This window comes from Bidens hawaiensis, unplaced genomic scaffold (assembly GCF_021521415.1).
Source record: "Bidens hawaiensis isolate Kalapana, Puna unplaced genomic scaffold, B.hawaiensis_p1.1 tig00004282_1, whole genome shotgun sequence".
Taxonomy (NCBI): Eukaryota; Viridiplantae; Streptophyta; class Magnoliopsida; order Asterales; family Asteraceae; genus Bidens; species Bidens hawaiensis.
In genome coordinates this window covers 896206-912041 of record NW_027491257.1, presented here as the reverse complement: position 1 = coordinate 912041, position 15836 = coordinate 896206, and the positions used below count along the sequence as shown (strand labels likewise).

Sequence of the window (15836 nt, the reverse complement as noted above, 5' to 3'; positions counted from 1 at the left end):
ACCTGAAAACATGTTTAAAAATATTTGATCAACAGGAAATACTGATGAGTACATTCATTTGTGAATGACACATTTTACAGTTACAACATTAAGATGTTTTTACATTTGTCTACTTACAAATTACTACAAGGTATTTATCACTCAACCGTATCTATGAATGTGATCATATTACTTAATGGCCAAACTTGTCTAATAAGTAACGCGTAATAGCCAATAGGAAAGCCTTGTATATAAAATCCCACAATACCAGTAGCAACCATCCCGTAAGTTTATAGAGACTTAATCATTGTAATGTAATTAAAATATTTTGAAAGCATTTGGACTATCTATCATGAGTTTGATAAGTTTAAAAAGCATCATGATAGTATTGGAAAACCAATTGTCTCACACAATTGTGAGTTGTACAAAAACTCGAATGTCTCACCTTACAATTTTACAATTAACGAGCCACCTAATTTTAAGAACCTAGGTTAAACACAATGTAATATATCTAAGTTAGTATAAACCTATAATCATAACGATAATCACGAGATTAGAAACTTTACACGATGACACAGTGTTTTACCTTGTTCAGGCAAGGCTTTCAGATTCGTGTATAAAAGTTTCTTTCAATCGGATAGGATATCGTTACGACTACTCGGGTATTATACCAACATTCTTAAGTATAAGAAATGTGAGAGAGATCACTTATAAGAAATGTGTGTGAGAAAGAAAGAGCAAGATTGGGACAAAAGTGAGGTATTGATTTCTATGTGAGAGAGATCACTTATAAGAAATGTGTGTAAGAAAGAAAGAGCAAGATTGGGACAAAAGTGAGGTATTGATTTCTACCCAATTTATAGCTAAAATTTGGTTCATTCGAATAGCACGAAACAACAAAAACAAACACTTCGCGTGGTGCGAAGTAATCGTAGGGTTATTGAGTTAGCCCTAGCTAGGCCACGCATAGCGCGAAGGACAAAAGCTTTCCGGATAACTTATAAGGCTTCGCGTAGCGCGAAGAGGCTGCTTGACTTCACTCCTTCACGTAGCGTGAAGGAGCTAGTTTTCATTAAAAACTAAGGCGGTGCGAAGTGCAAAGTGCGTCATCAAAGTGACACATTGTGCCCATCTCATTTCGCTCGAGCCTGTGCGCGTCGGGTGCTCTGCACCCTTCGCTAGGACCACTGAGTGTGTCTTGTCATACAAGAATATCATCATATGAGCTCTCTTTCTTATAAAGAGTTTAAAAGTTTTGTAATCTAGCGATGTGGGACAATAACCCACTTTCTTATTTATACCAAGGTGAAAGCATTCCATTTTTCTTCCTCCACCAATGTGGGATGAAACTTATTAGTTTTATGTTATCCATTTTTCCTTTTGCTTGTTTTTTGGTTTGTTATATCTATGAGCTTATCTGTCGCCTTGTTATTCTCAATAAATTGATCGACAATGTCGATATTATTTGTCGAATCCATTTTTGGTGAAAATAGGATGATAATGGGTTTTGGAAGATATAAAATGAAAGAATGAAATTGGTTGAATTGGTTGGGTAGTTATAATCCACATGATTCTTCCCCTGCCAAAGGCATCAGACGTACGCTTGTAAACGAACCGAACGAACACGAACAAGGCCTTGTTCATGTTCGTTCGTTAAGAAAATAATGTGTTCACGAACACTTACCGAACGATATTTAATGTTCGTGTTCATTCATTAAGGAAATTAATGTGTTCATGAACGGTTCACGAACACAAAAGAACACAAATAAAATCGATAGGGCCTAGAGATTGAGACCGGTGTATTCATCAATGTGAATAGTGAAAGCCTGTAAACGAATTAAATGAACATGAATAAGGGCATGCTCGTGTTCGTTCATTTAACTTTAAAAGAACACGGACACTTAATCGAACAAATATTTATGTTCATGTTCGTATATTTAAAAATGGACATTTTCGTTTATGTTCATTTTTTAAATCTAAACGAACATAACTGAACAAAGATAAACGAACATATATGAACAAATGTAAATGAACACAAACATAAACAAACTCAAATTAACAAATATAAGCCTTTAAGCAGATGATTTATCCAGATAATATTTAATTATTTTCTATTAATACATAAATGAACATAAATAAACAGACATTAATGAACACAAATAAACGAATATAAACGAACGTTTATGAACATAAATGAACGAACGGAACATGCGTTCATGTTCGTTCGTTTAATTAAATGAACACAAATTTTTTGTTCATATTCGTTCGTTTATTAAATAAACGAACACAAACGAATTTTTCGCCGAACGATTCACGAACAGTTTACCGAGCATTCGGTTCATTTACTAGCCTAATCAGACGATCAAAAATGCTAGACATGAAACATGATTCTTCCCTGTCTTTGATATAGGTAAGGTAGGTAAGTAATTTGTACGGTGGACCACATGATTCTTCCCAAGAAATTTCCTTCACTTTCCTTTTGCATTTCTAGCCATCATATGGGTTCAAGTTAGGAATGGCAATGGGTCGGGTTTAGGTATTCTCAAATCCATACCCGGTAATAAATGTCCATCCCAAACCCGTCCCAAATTCGTCGGGTTTTAATCGGGTAATTACCCGTCGGGTTTCGGGTTTTCCCATCGGGTTTCGGGTTTCCTATCAGGTTTTTGACAAAATACCCGTCGGGTATACCCGACTCCAAACCTGTCGGGTTTCTACCCGGGTTTTGACAAAATATAACTAATCGATTATAAATATGGTTACCATAAAGGTAAAATATCTCAAATAATTGATATAAACAAATTTTGACGAATAGTATATTTGGAATATAGTATATATATAATATAATAAGCTATATCGGGTACATCGGGTATATAATCGGTAAATGGGTCTATGTTATCGGGTAATCGGGTATATTAGAAATCCCAAACCCGTCCCAAACCCGCGAAAAATTTCAAAACTAATCCCAAACCCGTCCCAAACCCTAACGGGTCGGGTATTACTCGTCCCATTTATGTCGGGTTTCGGGTTTTTTCATCGGGTTCGGATTTCACATCCCTAGTTCAAGTTTCTCAAACAACACAGTTCAGTGTTAAAAAAAGAAAAAAAAAAGAAAGCTATCATACCAGGCTACCAGCTTTATTAGATGTTTCTATCCAAGAAATTTCCTTTACTCTTCCTTTTGAATATTTTTTTATCATATTATGACGATTGAAATAAATAAAAATTATTTATAATATATTGTTCCGGTTACTTGGTTATGACACTTAGCCGAAATCAAATCACAAATTTTGGTCTTAGAAAATGGTTAAACTAAGCCATCGATGGTTTAATCGATTTAGCAATGTTGGTTATGTTTGAGTAATTATTTGATTTTCCTTTTCACGTCTACTTAAAGAGTGAGTTAAGCTGCTGTACAAGAGTTAACACATTTGGTTAAAAATGGTGCGTGTGTTAAGCTGCCATCTCCGGAGTTTGCCTGGGTTTGATTCCCTTAGTGCACATTGTTTTGATTTAATAAAAAACAAGATTTTACCGGTTGAGCCGGCGGTTCACCGGTTCCGGTCGAACCGCAAACTGGCAAACCCGGCCGGGCTATTAGAAAAAGAGTATATGATGCGACCCGGATCGGAATGCAGTGGCGGATCTAGAACATAATTTTAGGGGCAGCGCAAAAATTTTTTAACCGTACATTAACGAAAAAATATTTGTAACCGTTTCGTGAGTATGGGTACCTGGTTTCGCGCGTATGGGGCTCTGTAACGTGTTTCGCACTTCTCCAACCTGGTTACGCACTACACGTACTGGCGTTAGATTACTTGTTTCGAGTGTACTGACGCCCAATTACCAGTTTCGCGGGTCTGGTAATGCATTTCGAGTGTAGCGACAACCGGTAACGCGTTTCGCTCATACAACCACCTTGTTATGCGTTTCACGCATCCTGGGCCTAGTTTAGCATTACGTGCGTCTCCACGCCCGATCACATGTTTAGCGCATACGGGAGCCTAGTTACGCGTTTTGTACCGGTGCACGGTAACCCGTTTCATGCCTACCTTCAGCCGATTATTTAAGCTGGGCTTTTAAGTTTTAATAAATGGTAGGCTTTTTATCATCTTGGGCTTTTAAACCTTTATAAGGTAAAGTTTTGGGCTTTTCTAAATTTTTGAGGGGTAGCGTAATATAATTTTCAGGGGTAACGTAATACACAAAACATAAAAATTTTCACTTCACCGAAAAAGTTAAGGGGTAGCAGGTGCTACTCCTCCTTATAAGCTATGTCCGCCACTAGGAATGCGTACTGGTCCGGTCCGGATTTCAAAACATTGAACAAAACAGTTGTGTTACTCTTTAGTCTTTAGTACGTATAGCCGTATAGGTAGGTAAAATTTGTAATGTACATACTACATAGGCCACATGATGTTTTATTAATTATTAAAATGCTTCTTTCTAAGAAATTTCCTTGAATTTCCTTTGCCTTAATTTCACCAAACTGGCTAGTTTTTTTTTTTATTCAATGCGTTTCTTTCCAAAAAGTCTCCTACACTTTCCTAGTTGAATGTTCTATATATTGATTCTCATCTCTCTTATGTTTCACCTCATCCCACTACGGATATAATCATATAAAGAGTAACATCCCACTTTAGATCCAAAACCATCCTTAGCTTCTACAGCTAACTTTTCCAATAACCCCTTTTTTTTATTCAATGCGTTTCTTTCCAAAAAGTCTCCTACACTTTCCTAGTTGAATGTTCTATATATTGATTCTCATCTCTCTTATGTTTCACCTCATCCCACTACGGATATAATCATATAAAGAGTAACATCCCACTTTAGATCCAAAACCATCCTTAGCTTCTACAGCTAACTTTTCCAATAACCCCTTTTTGTTCCAAATTTATTTCAGAAGATCATGCCTTCTATAGAAGAGTTGAATCACTTGCAGATTCCTCTCCAAGAGATATTCTCTGCAGCTAACAACTTTTCCGAAGAGAACCTCATTGGAGTGGGTGGATTTGGGAAGGTCTATAAAGGCGAATCCAAGAAACATGGCACCATTGCCATAAAGCGGTGGGATTGCCACGTGGTGAGTACGGACATGGAGATCATGAATTTAAGACAGAGATTCGGCTTTCTACTTACGAACATGAAAACATAGCGTCTCTTCTCGGATTTTGTGATGAAGACGGCGAGAAGATACTTGTTTATAAGTACGAAAGCAACAGGAGTCTCGACAGGCATTTAAAAAGCAAAGATCTAGGCTGGACACAACGTCTACAGATTTGCTTAGACGCTGCCCATACGGTACCTTCATGAAGACAGTATTCTCCATCGGGATGTCAAGAGTGCGAACATCCTTTTGGACGAGAACTGGAAAGCCAAAATTTCGGATTTTGGGTTGTCTAGAAATGGCCCTCAGACAAGCTTTGTTATCTCGAATGCTTGTGGCACAACTGGATACATTGATCCAGAATACTATGCTACCGGTCATCTGACACAAAAATCCGATGTTTTTTCTTTTGGAGTTGTATTGTTTGAAGTACTGTCCGGGAGGAAAGCATATGGTAAGGTTGATGGCCAATTTTTTAATGTTTGGGTCCAAAAACATTACAAAAGGAAAACATTAGATAAGATCATTCATTCTGATATACGCGAAGAAATAAATGCGGCTTCCTTAGATATATTTTCAACCATTGCCTATGAATGTTTGAGAAATGGAGAAGAACGGCCAACTATGAAGAAAGTAGTTGGACAGTTACAGAAAGCTCTTGATTATCAGTTAGTAAGTTGCTGCTCTCACATAACGTTTTATATTTTCATTATTATAGCATTTACCTTATATCTATTGTTCCATAAGCATTATGCCTGATCAATTCTAGATATCGTTTTTTTTTTTGGTTGTTTGACATAGGCTCCAAGTGGATCATGGTATGACGTATACGATGATCTTCCAGACATAGATGACGCTTTCTACCAGATACAGACGACAACGTACTTTTCCTCCTCTTATTTGATATATACTGGAGAAATTATATAAAATTTTATAAATAGTAGAAATGTATGGAGGAACTGATTAATGAGCCACAGTGCCTGCTTTTTTTTTGGGGAGGGGGAGGGGGGTGGGGGGTTTGCTCTTGGCCCGATCACTCCGGTAGGCCTGGAATTATTTAAAAAATTTCCACATATATATATATATATATACCCTAAATTATCTCAAGCCATCAGATTGCTTTATTTGTAAATGGAGGCTTCTCATGCATTTGACCTGAATTCACGGGTATGGATCTCACCAAACCCATATAGCTCTTAAACGAGTTATAACATCTCATTAAATTAAAAATTAATCTTACCAAATTTTTGATATGAAAATCCAACAAAATAGAGATATACTAAAAATTAATGTCCCATTTAAAAAAAAGATATTATTTATAATTAAGAAACAATTTTGTAGTAAAAAAAATAAACAGGTAATGGGTCACCGAAGCCAGATAGCTTTTAAACGGGTTATAACGTAGCATTTATTTATGAAACCATTTAATTATCAAACCCTAAGTATATTATTAACTTTTTTACAATAAAGAAAATTAAAATCTAAAATATAAATATTGAAAAACATAAAATGTAAAACAACCCCTATAATACGACGGATAAAACTTAGTATATATATATTTATTAAAACCCAAATCCTCAATTAATTTTAGCCCATTTTTATTAAAAAGAAATTTGCGCAACCAAAAATCAAAAGCCAATAAGTCCAATTATAAACTTAATGAAAAAACCCTTTGACGTAAGGCCTAAATATTTTGTCGTGTTCAGCCTTTCTTAACAATTATTAAATGTATATTAATTTCAAACAACCTAACAGGTCAATGGCATCGACTTCTCAATCATCTCTTGCTACTTCTCGAACTGTGTTTCTTAGTTTTAGAGGAGAAGATACCCACAAAACATTGGGAGACCATCTATACGCAGCACTCCAACAACAAAAGATCATCCCCATGAATGAAGCACATCCCTTGATCCGTGGTATAGGCATCGATCAAAGTCTGTACAGAGCTGTCCAAGAAGCCGAGGTAGCGGTTGTCGTAATCAACAAGAACTATGCTAACACTAGCTGGAGCTTGAATGAGCTTGCAGCTATCATGCAATGCAGGTATGAGAGAGGGCTACTAGTTATACCCATTTTCGATCATGTGGATCCATCTGAACTGCGAAGACAAAATGGTATGTACGGAGCAGCATTATCTGGACATGAGTTGGAGAACGCCGAACAGGTTGAATCATGGAGAAAAGCAATGGTGGATTTAGCTAACATTCCAGGATATGTAGTCACCGGGTATTATTCTTGAACATTTTCTCATAACTTAATGCATAATATGTTTCTAATCTGTAGTTCAACTACGAATGCGAGTACCGTATAAATTTTGAACGCATAAGACCAAACATTTGATGATAAAATCACATGTGTTTGATTGATAATGTGAATGTGAAGAGTTAAGTTCTTGACATAAGTTTCTATATGTATAAGGTAAATATTTATATTACAACTATGCAAAATGTGCAGGGATGATGATGAAGAAGATGCAGAAAGAATTGCTTACTCAATTACACATAGATATCTTAACATGTTGTCAAGAAAGGAAGCAACTGCTGGAACAAGTGGATGTACAAATCTAATTGGAATGGAGACACGCATGCAAGATTTGAGATCGCTTCTTGATATTGGGTCAGGTGGTGTTCGTATGGTTGGAGTAAGTGGGATTTGGGGTAGTGGTAAGTCTACTCTTGCATCTTCTGTTTATGATGAATTAAAACATGAATTCGAAGGTTGCTGCTTTGTAAAAAATGTTCGTGCCGAATCAAGAAAGCATGGCTTGAAAACATTACAAGAGAAAATCCTCTCGGATGTATTCAAATCAAAAGTGCGCTTAAAGAGCATTGAACAAGGAATATCCATGATGAGAAGGAGATTATGTCAAAAAAAGGTTCTAATTGTGCTTGATGATGTCGACCATGTTGACCACCTACAAATGTTAGTTGGATCATTCGACTGGTTTGGTGAGGGGAGTCGAATAATATTCACCACTAGAAACCAAGATCTGGTGAAAGCTCACAATTGTGTAACACATAATGTGAGAATGTTAGATGATGAAGAGGCTATTGAGCTCTTTAGCTGGAGTGCATTTGGGGCAAGTAGACCTGAAGAAGGTTATGAGAAGCTTTCACAAAGTATGGTTTCAAAACTTGGTGGTCATCCAGTAACACTCAAAAATTTGGGCTCTTTTCTACATGGCAAAGACAAGCTTGAGTGGACAAGTGCATTGGCTAAACTAGAAGGTGTCCCCGTTGACGAAATTCTGGAAAAGGGAAACCCTGGTGACGATGGATTAAGTAGGAATACTTTTATTTGGTTTGCGACATGAGGGGGCGAGAGCAACGACGAGGCAACAAAGATACTGGCTTCTCATGGTCCACTTTGATCAGTTTGATATTGACAGTGAATATAGCAATATATATTGGGAATTTGGGATGTTAACTTCTATTAAATGAATTTAAATGCATTTCTTATATGAACAGTTGAATACCTTAAAGAGATTCCAAATGAGAACTCATATGAAATATATATAAATGATTTTTTTTTTTTTTTGGATTAGTTGGTTTTAAAAATAAAAAAAATAAATTAAAATAAAAAATAAAATGGTTTTAGATGGCTAACTAAATTTTAGGTGGTTTTAGGTAATTTGCTATCTTAGCTAGCAGATTATGATGACATATCGGAAAGTAATAGTCCAAGTCATCCAATTGTGATATGTGGAATCCGCCTTCTCAAATAGTGGATTACGCAAACCATTATTTTTGGACGATGACTTAGACTTGGACAATAATATGGATTGTCAATTGAAAAGTTAACTGATGTGTTCTCATAGTCCACTATCTAAGATAGCAAATTAGTTACAAGCAATTAAAGTTAGTCAGCCACCTAACAACATTTTTTTCTTCATATAAAACCACCAAATCTAGAAAAAAAAAAGCTATATATAATCTGCTTTGATTATTTGATAGTAGATTAAGGATGTCTATCCTTGATTCCCTCCCATATTGACCAATTGTTTTCATTTTGAAAATCCACTCATTGAACCATTTTATGATTTTATCGCATCCTTGGCTGACTGGCTCCTCTTGGGATTAAGTGGCCATATATTATTTGATAAGTATATAATAATTAGACGAACACATCAACTGTTTCATATAATATATACAAGAACAAATAATTAGTTCTATTGTTTGACTTGTATTATTTGTAATAGGAACTTGAAGGATATCCCCAAGCTTTGAAGCACTTTCAGTTCCAATTGTTTTTTTGGATGATAAATTCAACATAAATTGTCGAACTTAAGGGTGGCAAAACAAACTTATTTGGGTGGTTTTGGGTAAATTTGGATAACTTTTAAAATTAAGATGGGTCATGATGAATCAAAAAAATTTTGCAAGAAGGTTAAGATGGGTTGGGAAAATGCTAGTGACTTTTTGTTATAGGTTAGAATGGGTTTGTTTATGGGTTAGAATGGATTAAAACAAGTTTTATCCAATTTTATTTCAAACAAAACTCACGGAACCGAATAGAAACTGAGAAATCGAAATCGTTGAAACCGAACATATACCGAAACTGACCGAAATGAAAAAAAAGCAAAACTGAAGCGACAAAAAACTAAAAAAACCGAACCTGAACCGAGACAAAACCGAGTTTTTTTTTTTTTTTTTTTTTTTTTTTTTTTTTTTTTTTATGAACGAGAAAGACAGGGGAAACATTTTAGTTATTTTACTTTTTGTGTTTTCGATTTATATTTTGAGTTATTATTTTTTTATTAATTTTTTTGAGGGGTTTTTGAACCTTTTGTATTTTAACCTTTACTTGGTTCAAGAAGAGGTTAACTTTACCCATCTTGACCTATATTCATCCTAAATGAAACCGAGAAAACGAAACCGAACAAAAACCAAAAACATTGAAACCAAACAGATACCAAAACGAAAAAAAAGCAAAGTCGAACCGAAAAAACCGAGCCTAAACCGAGACAAAACCGAGTATTTTTTTAATGATTCGAGGACAACGGCGATGACATTTTAGTTATTTTACATTTTGCGATTTATATTTTGAGTTATTAATTTTTTATTAAATTTTTTGAATACTTTTTTGAGGGGTTTTTGAAACCCTTTGCATTTTAACCTTTACTTGAGTCAAGATGGATTAACTTTACCCATCTTGACCCATACCCATCCTAACCCTCTATTTTAAAAATCCATCCTTACCCATACCCATCCTGACCCATCACCCACATCCAACCCAACCCACTCATATTGCCATCTCTAGTCGTACCTAAGTTTTAGTGCTGGGGTTTTTTTTTAACGGCAAAGATTTATAAAATTCACGGAGCTGGTTATAGCAATCTAACCAAGCAACAAAAAAAACAAAATTACATGAAAATAAAAGGGCTTTTGATCCACTTGGTCTAACTTATTTGTATCATTTTGTTCCTAGATACAATCCAAAGCAACGATAAATGTAACATAGGCTCGAAAATAGGTTTTAGTGCTGGTTAATGTTGGGTTTATGGAGGCTTAATTAGGCCCGGGTTAGAAGATATATTTTGTGGCAGATTATTAAACTGAAGACTAGTGGCAGGCCTGGCCCGTTTATTTAATTATAGCCCATTATAGTTTTCTTGAAGATTAAGTTGTAAACCCTAGATAGTTCTCGATTTATATTCGTTGTGTACTTGTAATTCCTCATCACGAGTGAGGCAGAGACAATAATAATAGTATCATGGTTGCAGCCCATGGAAGTAGGTCAGCCGACCGAACCATGTAAATCTCGCGTGTCATCTTCGTATATTATTTTCTCTTGCAGTTTATTTGTGTTTGTGTGTATTTTGCAGTACTCGAATCCCTAACAAGTGGAATCTAGAGCTTCAGTTCTTGGTCGGGATCACACGAAGAACACGAAAACCAGCCAAGTCGCCGCCAAACCTTCTGCCGCCACCACCCTACTGCGCTAGGGTTCCGCCGCCGCTACGGTTTTCGGATTGTCGTTAGGGTATACGCCACCGCCGTTCACCGCCACTAAGCCTAAGCCCAGCCCAGTTTAAATTTCTTGTTTAATAAGATGCAAACCCTAGACTAGTTTCTATATATATGATTGATATGTACTTGTATTTATTTGTCACTCAATAAAGAATATCTAGTTGCCACCCGTGGGCGTAGGTTAGTTTAGACTGAACCACGTTAAATTCTCGTGTTCGTTTATTGCTTTCGCGTGTGTTCAGTTTCGTGTATGCGTTTAATCCTAACATGTTAATTCACAGAATAGTTATGATAAATGCTTGAACTCTATAAATGATCAATGTCTTCGAACAGTGGCGGAGCCACACTTTCACCACCGGGTTCGGCCAAACCCGGTTTTTTTCGGTTTATATAAGAGCGAACCCATTCGTTTTCAGTGAGCGAACCCAGTATCGTCTTAAAAAAGTATATTTGAACCCATTGATTATTAAAAGTTTAGTTGTTAGATCCCTTTTTGTATATCTAAGTCTTTTGTATTGAATATATGTATTTGGGCTTTAGATGTTTATTTTTGTATGTATTGGCCCAAGAGATATGACCCAAGGGAAAAACTTGTATTCTAGCCCATTGGGCATTTTGGTAATAAAGACATCTCTCATGCATGCTCCTCTATAAATAGGGAGCATGCCATGAGAAGAATAGACTTCTTGCAAAAATTATCTAACTCATATATACTCTCTCTCTCTCTCTCTCTCAATCCGAACATTAACTCAAGATCCGAGACCTCTTGGTTGCTTAGTGTGATTTCCGTTAGCAATAAGTTTGGTTGATCCAAGACCGTTGTTAGATCCACCCGCCACGGGACCTACATTTGTTATATTTTTTTAGTAACGAATATTCTTTTTATAAAATATAAAAAGCTTCTAAAAAACTATAAAAATTATTAACAAACATTATATATGGGCCAATAATACCCTGTTATCCCATATATAAATTAATAAAAAGCCCAAAATACTCATAGAATGGATCAATAAGCCCAACCAAATTAGAATTCTTAAATATAATACCTAAATAAAAAATATATAAATAAACATTTGGTATCAGAGCTTCGGTTCACTAGTTGAGGATTTTTGGATCACAACCTTGGGTTTTGATCTTGAGAAGAAGATAAGAAGTGTTCTTGACAAGAAAATTCTCAAGAACAACAAAAACAAGAAAAAAAAAAGAGTTGGCCTAGATCTTCATAAGATGTCTTAGAATGTGTTCTTGGTGAAAAACAACAAGTGTACTAGCTTTAGATCCATAAGTTTTGGGTTTAAAAGTGTCAAAATTGGTGATTACAGGTTTTGAAAGTGTTTAACTTTAAAAGTTAGAAATTTCGCTTCTCATGGCATGAAAATCAGTGTACCAACTTTTGACCTATTACTGACAAGTTAGGTGGAACAGATCCCGAAAAAGATTGTTTCTAGAAGCTTGAAAGTTTTTCGCTTCGCTTGGGGTTTCGCTTCGCTTGGCCTTTCGCTTCTCTTGGCCTTTCGCTTCGCGTGGTCTTTTCGTTTCGCTTGGAAACTTTTTCGCTTCGCTTCACTTTTCACCAACGTTTTGGCTTCGTACAGAATAACTTTTTCGCTTCGCTGGAGACAAGTTTTTCGCTTCGCTTGAAAGACTTTTTCGCGCGAAAAAGTTGTTTGTATTGATTTATAAGCTATTTGAAGATTGTTAAGTGTTTGAGACTGCTAAGAACATGGCTAGCACTGATTTTGAGTTGTTGAAGGGGTATTTGCTATTAGAAAACCAAGTGGGAACTCCCACAAAGCCTCCAAAGTACATGACCTTAGATGACAACTTTGCTGATTTTAAATGGAGGTTCATGAACTATATCTCATGAACTGAGTCTGACTTGATGAGAAGTTTTGAACAAGGTCCCCATGTTCCCATGAATATCAATCAAACTGGGGAACATTTAAAGACTCCTGAGAACTATGATCAAAATGATTTGGACCTGTTAGCTCAAGACAAGAAAGCATATCTCACTTAGACAGTTTGTCTTTCAAATGAGATCACTGAAACATTACGTGAACACAAGATTGCAAAGGGCTTGTGGGATGCACTTGTTGAGAAGGTTGAGGGCAATTCTGAGATAAGGGAAAACAAGAAAGCCCTGTTGAAGGAAGAATTCAACATGTTCAACCATCCTCAAGGTGAAGGTGTGCTGGACTTGGTCAAGAGGTTTGAAAAACTAATAGTAAGGGTCAGAGCTGCAAGTGTTAACATTACAAACTCTGAGATCAATCACAAGTTGATGAATTCGTTGCCTTATAGTTGGAGTACAAACACAATCACAATCAAGAGAACCACCAATCTGAATGCCATGACAAACAGTGATTTGATATCCACTATCAAGTCATTTGAAATGGACGAACAAATGAGAATGAACAATCATCTGAGTTCTCTAAATCAAGCTGGAGTGAGTACTGCATCTTCAATGCCAACTGCTTTTATTAGCAAAACCCAGCAGAATGTGTACCCTATAAACACTCCTAAGTACTCCTCAAGTGTTCTTCCACAAACTACTGTTTTTATCTCAAAGGAAAGTCAATCTGGATCATCTAAGCCTAGCTCATTTTAAAAGGCAGTGGATAGTGCTGTTGAGCAAGCATTGAAGGCCCATGGAATTTCATCAAAGAATCAACCAAGCAAAAGATCCATCTACTATGAAGCACTACCCATGTTGAATGACTCAAACATCTCAATAGTTCATGCTTTTCTGTCAAGCCATGAAGAGTTGATGTAGGGTAATCTATTGCCACCACAATTTGAGATTGGGGACATGAGAGATATCAATCAAAAGGATCTTGATAATATGGATATCAAGTACCAAACGGCAATGGCTGTGCAAAGAGCTACAAACTTCATGAAGATGTATGGGAAAGATAGCTTCAAGGATTCCGACAGGAAAAGAATCAGGTTTGACAAGTCAAAGCTACGATGTTTCAACTGCGATGAGATGGGTCACTTTTCACGAGAATGCACGAATCCGTTAAAGCCAGCCAATAATATTCGTGTGACTGAGGAGGAAAATAGTAAAGCTGCAGGAAAGAAGCATGAGGTGGATAAGTCAAGCAGCTCAGCACCAAGAATTGGAGGTCATCCACACAAGGGCAGTTCAAGCTCAAAATCAAGAGCCCTTGTCTCCCAAATGGAGGTCCAAACAGGTATGGATTGGGATGATCAATTTTAAGAGCTGGAGAATCCTCTCAACATGGCTGGCATGGCTTTCACGCCTAGCAATGAAGCATCTTCGTCTTCAAACTCTGCTTCTGATGTATATCCTATTGATGAGGTAAATCACAATCTTTGCACTCAAGAATGCATCAATAAAGTTACATATTATAGATATCTTTAGGACGAAGTTTTGAAAGAAAATGCAAAACTTCGTCAATTAAATTCTGAATATGTTAAGGCTGACAAGATTTATGTTGAAAAGATTAAAACTCACCATGATGATGTAGCAAATCTTAAACTTAAAAGTTTCTTAAAGGAGCAAGATGTTGTTTACTATAAAAACATAATTAATGAGTTAAAAGATGAGATTGAGAAATTAAAACTTGATGCTTCTAATAGGAAAAAAAATAAAAACAAGTTGAAAGATTTGAAGCATCTTCTGAGCAATTGGATGATCTTATCGGAGCACAAAGAAGTACTAAAGTTAAATCGGGGTTAGGATATGACTATTTAGCGATGCCTCCACCAATGAATGATAACTATACCAGCCTACCCCACTTTAGCTATAATAATTCTCCCGATGAAGAGATGGAGTACGGAGTTGGTATAATACCAAAACCAGTAAAATTTGTGCCTGCTACATCTCAAGCATCTGCTTCAATCTCATCATCTGATAAGTCTAACGTCAACATGTCTTGTGGAGCAGGTGATATAAACAATGATGATTGTGGGAAGGTTAACCAGGGTTGTAAGCCAAAAGGAGAGTTAGAACCCCGTTTTGAGTCTTGTGTGGGTCTAACAAAAACAATTAACAATCCTGTTTGCAATAAAGTTTATGAATCAATGTAAGTAGTCTGATGTCAGGATCAAAAGCTGTATTTTGTGAAAATTCAAATGATGATAGTTGTAATGATATTTGTAATGAAACTGAATGTTCTTCTTCTGATTCAGAGTGTGAAATTGTCTTTGATGAAACAATTGAAGCTAAGGTTGATGAACAGACAAGTCAATAGTCGCTCATCAACTGATCATGATATTGAGAATTTCAGAAAATAGGAATCAAACTTTGAAAATGAAAAACCAAGCACTTCTTGTAAATATGTGCCACCTAAGAAATCCTCATTTTCTCAAAATACAAATTGTAAAAATAGTTCTCAATTTTATGATCAATTTGATAGTGCCTATTACTACTCTCGACAGAAACCGAGGCAATCAAATTATTTTGCAACTCATTATTCAAATGTTTACAATTATCAGTCAGATAAGGGTTACCAACATGTTAACCAGACCACATCACCATATCCCACATATCTCAGTGATTATTGTTACACCTCGACTCAGGGCCTGGGTGTGACGCCCGTTAGTTGGTATCTAGTTTTGAAAATATATCAGAGTTGCGGGTTATTAGCGGGAGTCTTATAATATAATATTCATTTATAAAATGTCGGGTCAGAATACCCATTTGGATATTTTAAAATACTGGCGGAAGTCTTTTCGGATAAAATATTATTATATTGAAATCTCGGGAGTTGAATACCCGTTTGATAATTTAAATACATATCTTTTAAAAATATCAT

At 36.0% G+C, this 15836-nt stretch overlaps 1 protein-coding gene and 1 pseudogene across 1 annotated transcript; both read left to right on the top strand.

Annotated features, from left to right (window-relative positions):
• Positions 1–15836, top strand: part of LOC143626054 (TMV resistance protein N-like) — a 73376-nt pseudogene that overhangs the window by 12349 nt on the left and 45191 nt on the right.
• Positions 6846–8399, top strand: LOC143625973 (TMV resistance protein N-like). Its single transcript, XM_077096182.1, has 2 exons — positions 6846–7312; positions 7541–8399. Exons 1-2 carry the CDS (start codon positions 6846–6848, stop codon positions 8397–8399), a joined length of 1326 nt encoding a protein of 441 aa, XP_076952297.1.

Bases quoted from the DNA above. Each gene is read 5' to 3' on its own strand.
- LOC143625973 (XM_077096182.1), top strand. From the start codon at position 6,846: ATGGCATCGACTTCTCAATCATCTCTTGCTACTTCTCGAACTGTGTTT. The intron at 7,313-7,540 runs GTATTATTCTTG...CAAAATGTGCAG, and splicing joins CCAGGATATGTAGTCACCGG to GGATGATGATGAAGAAGATG.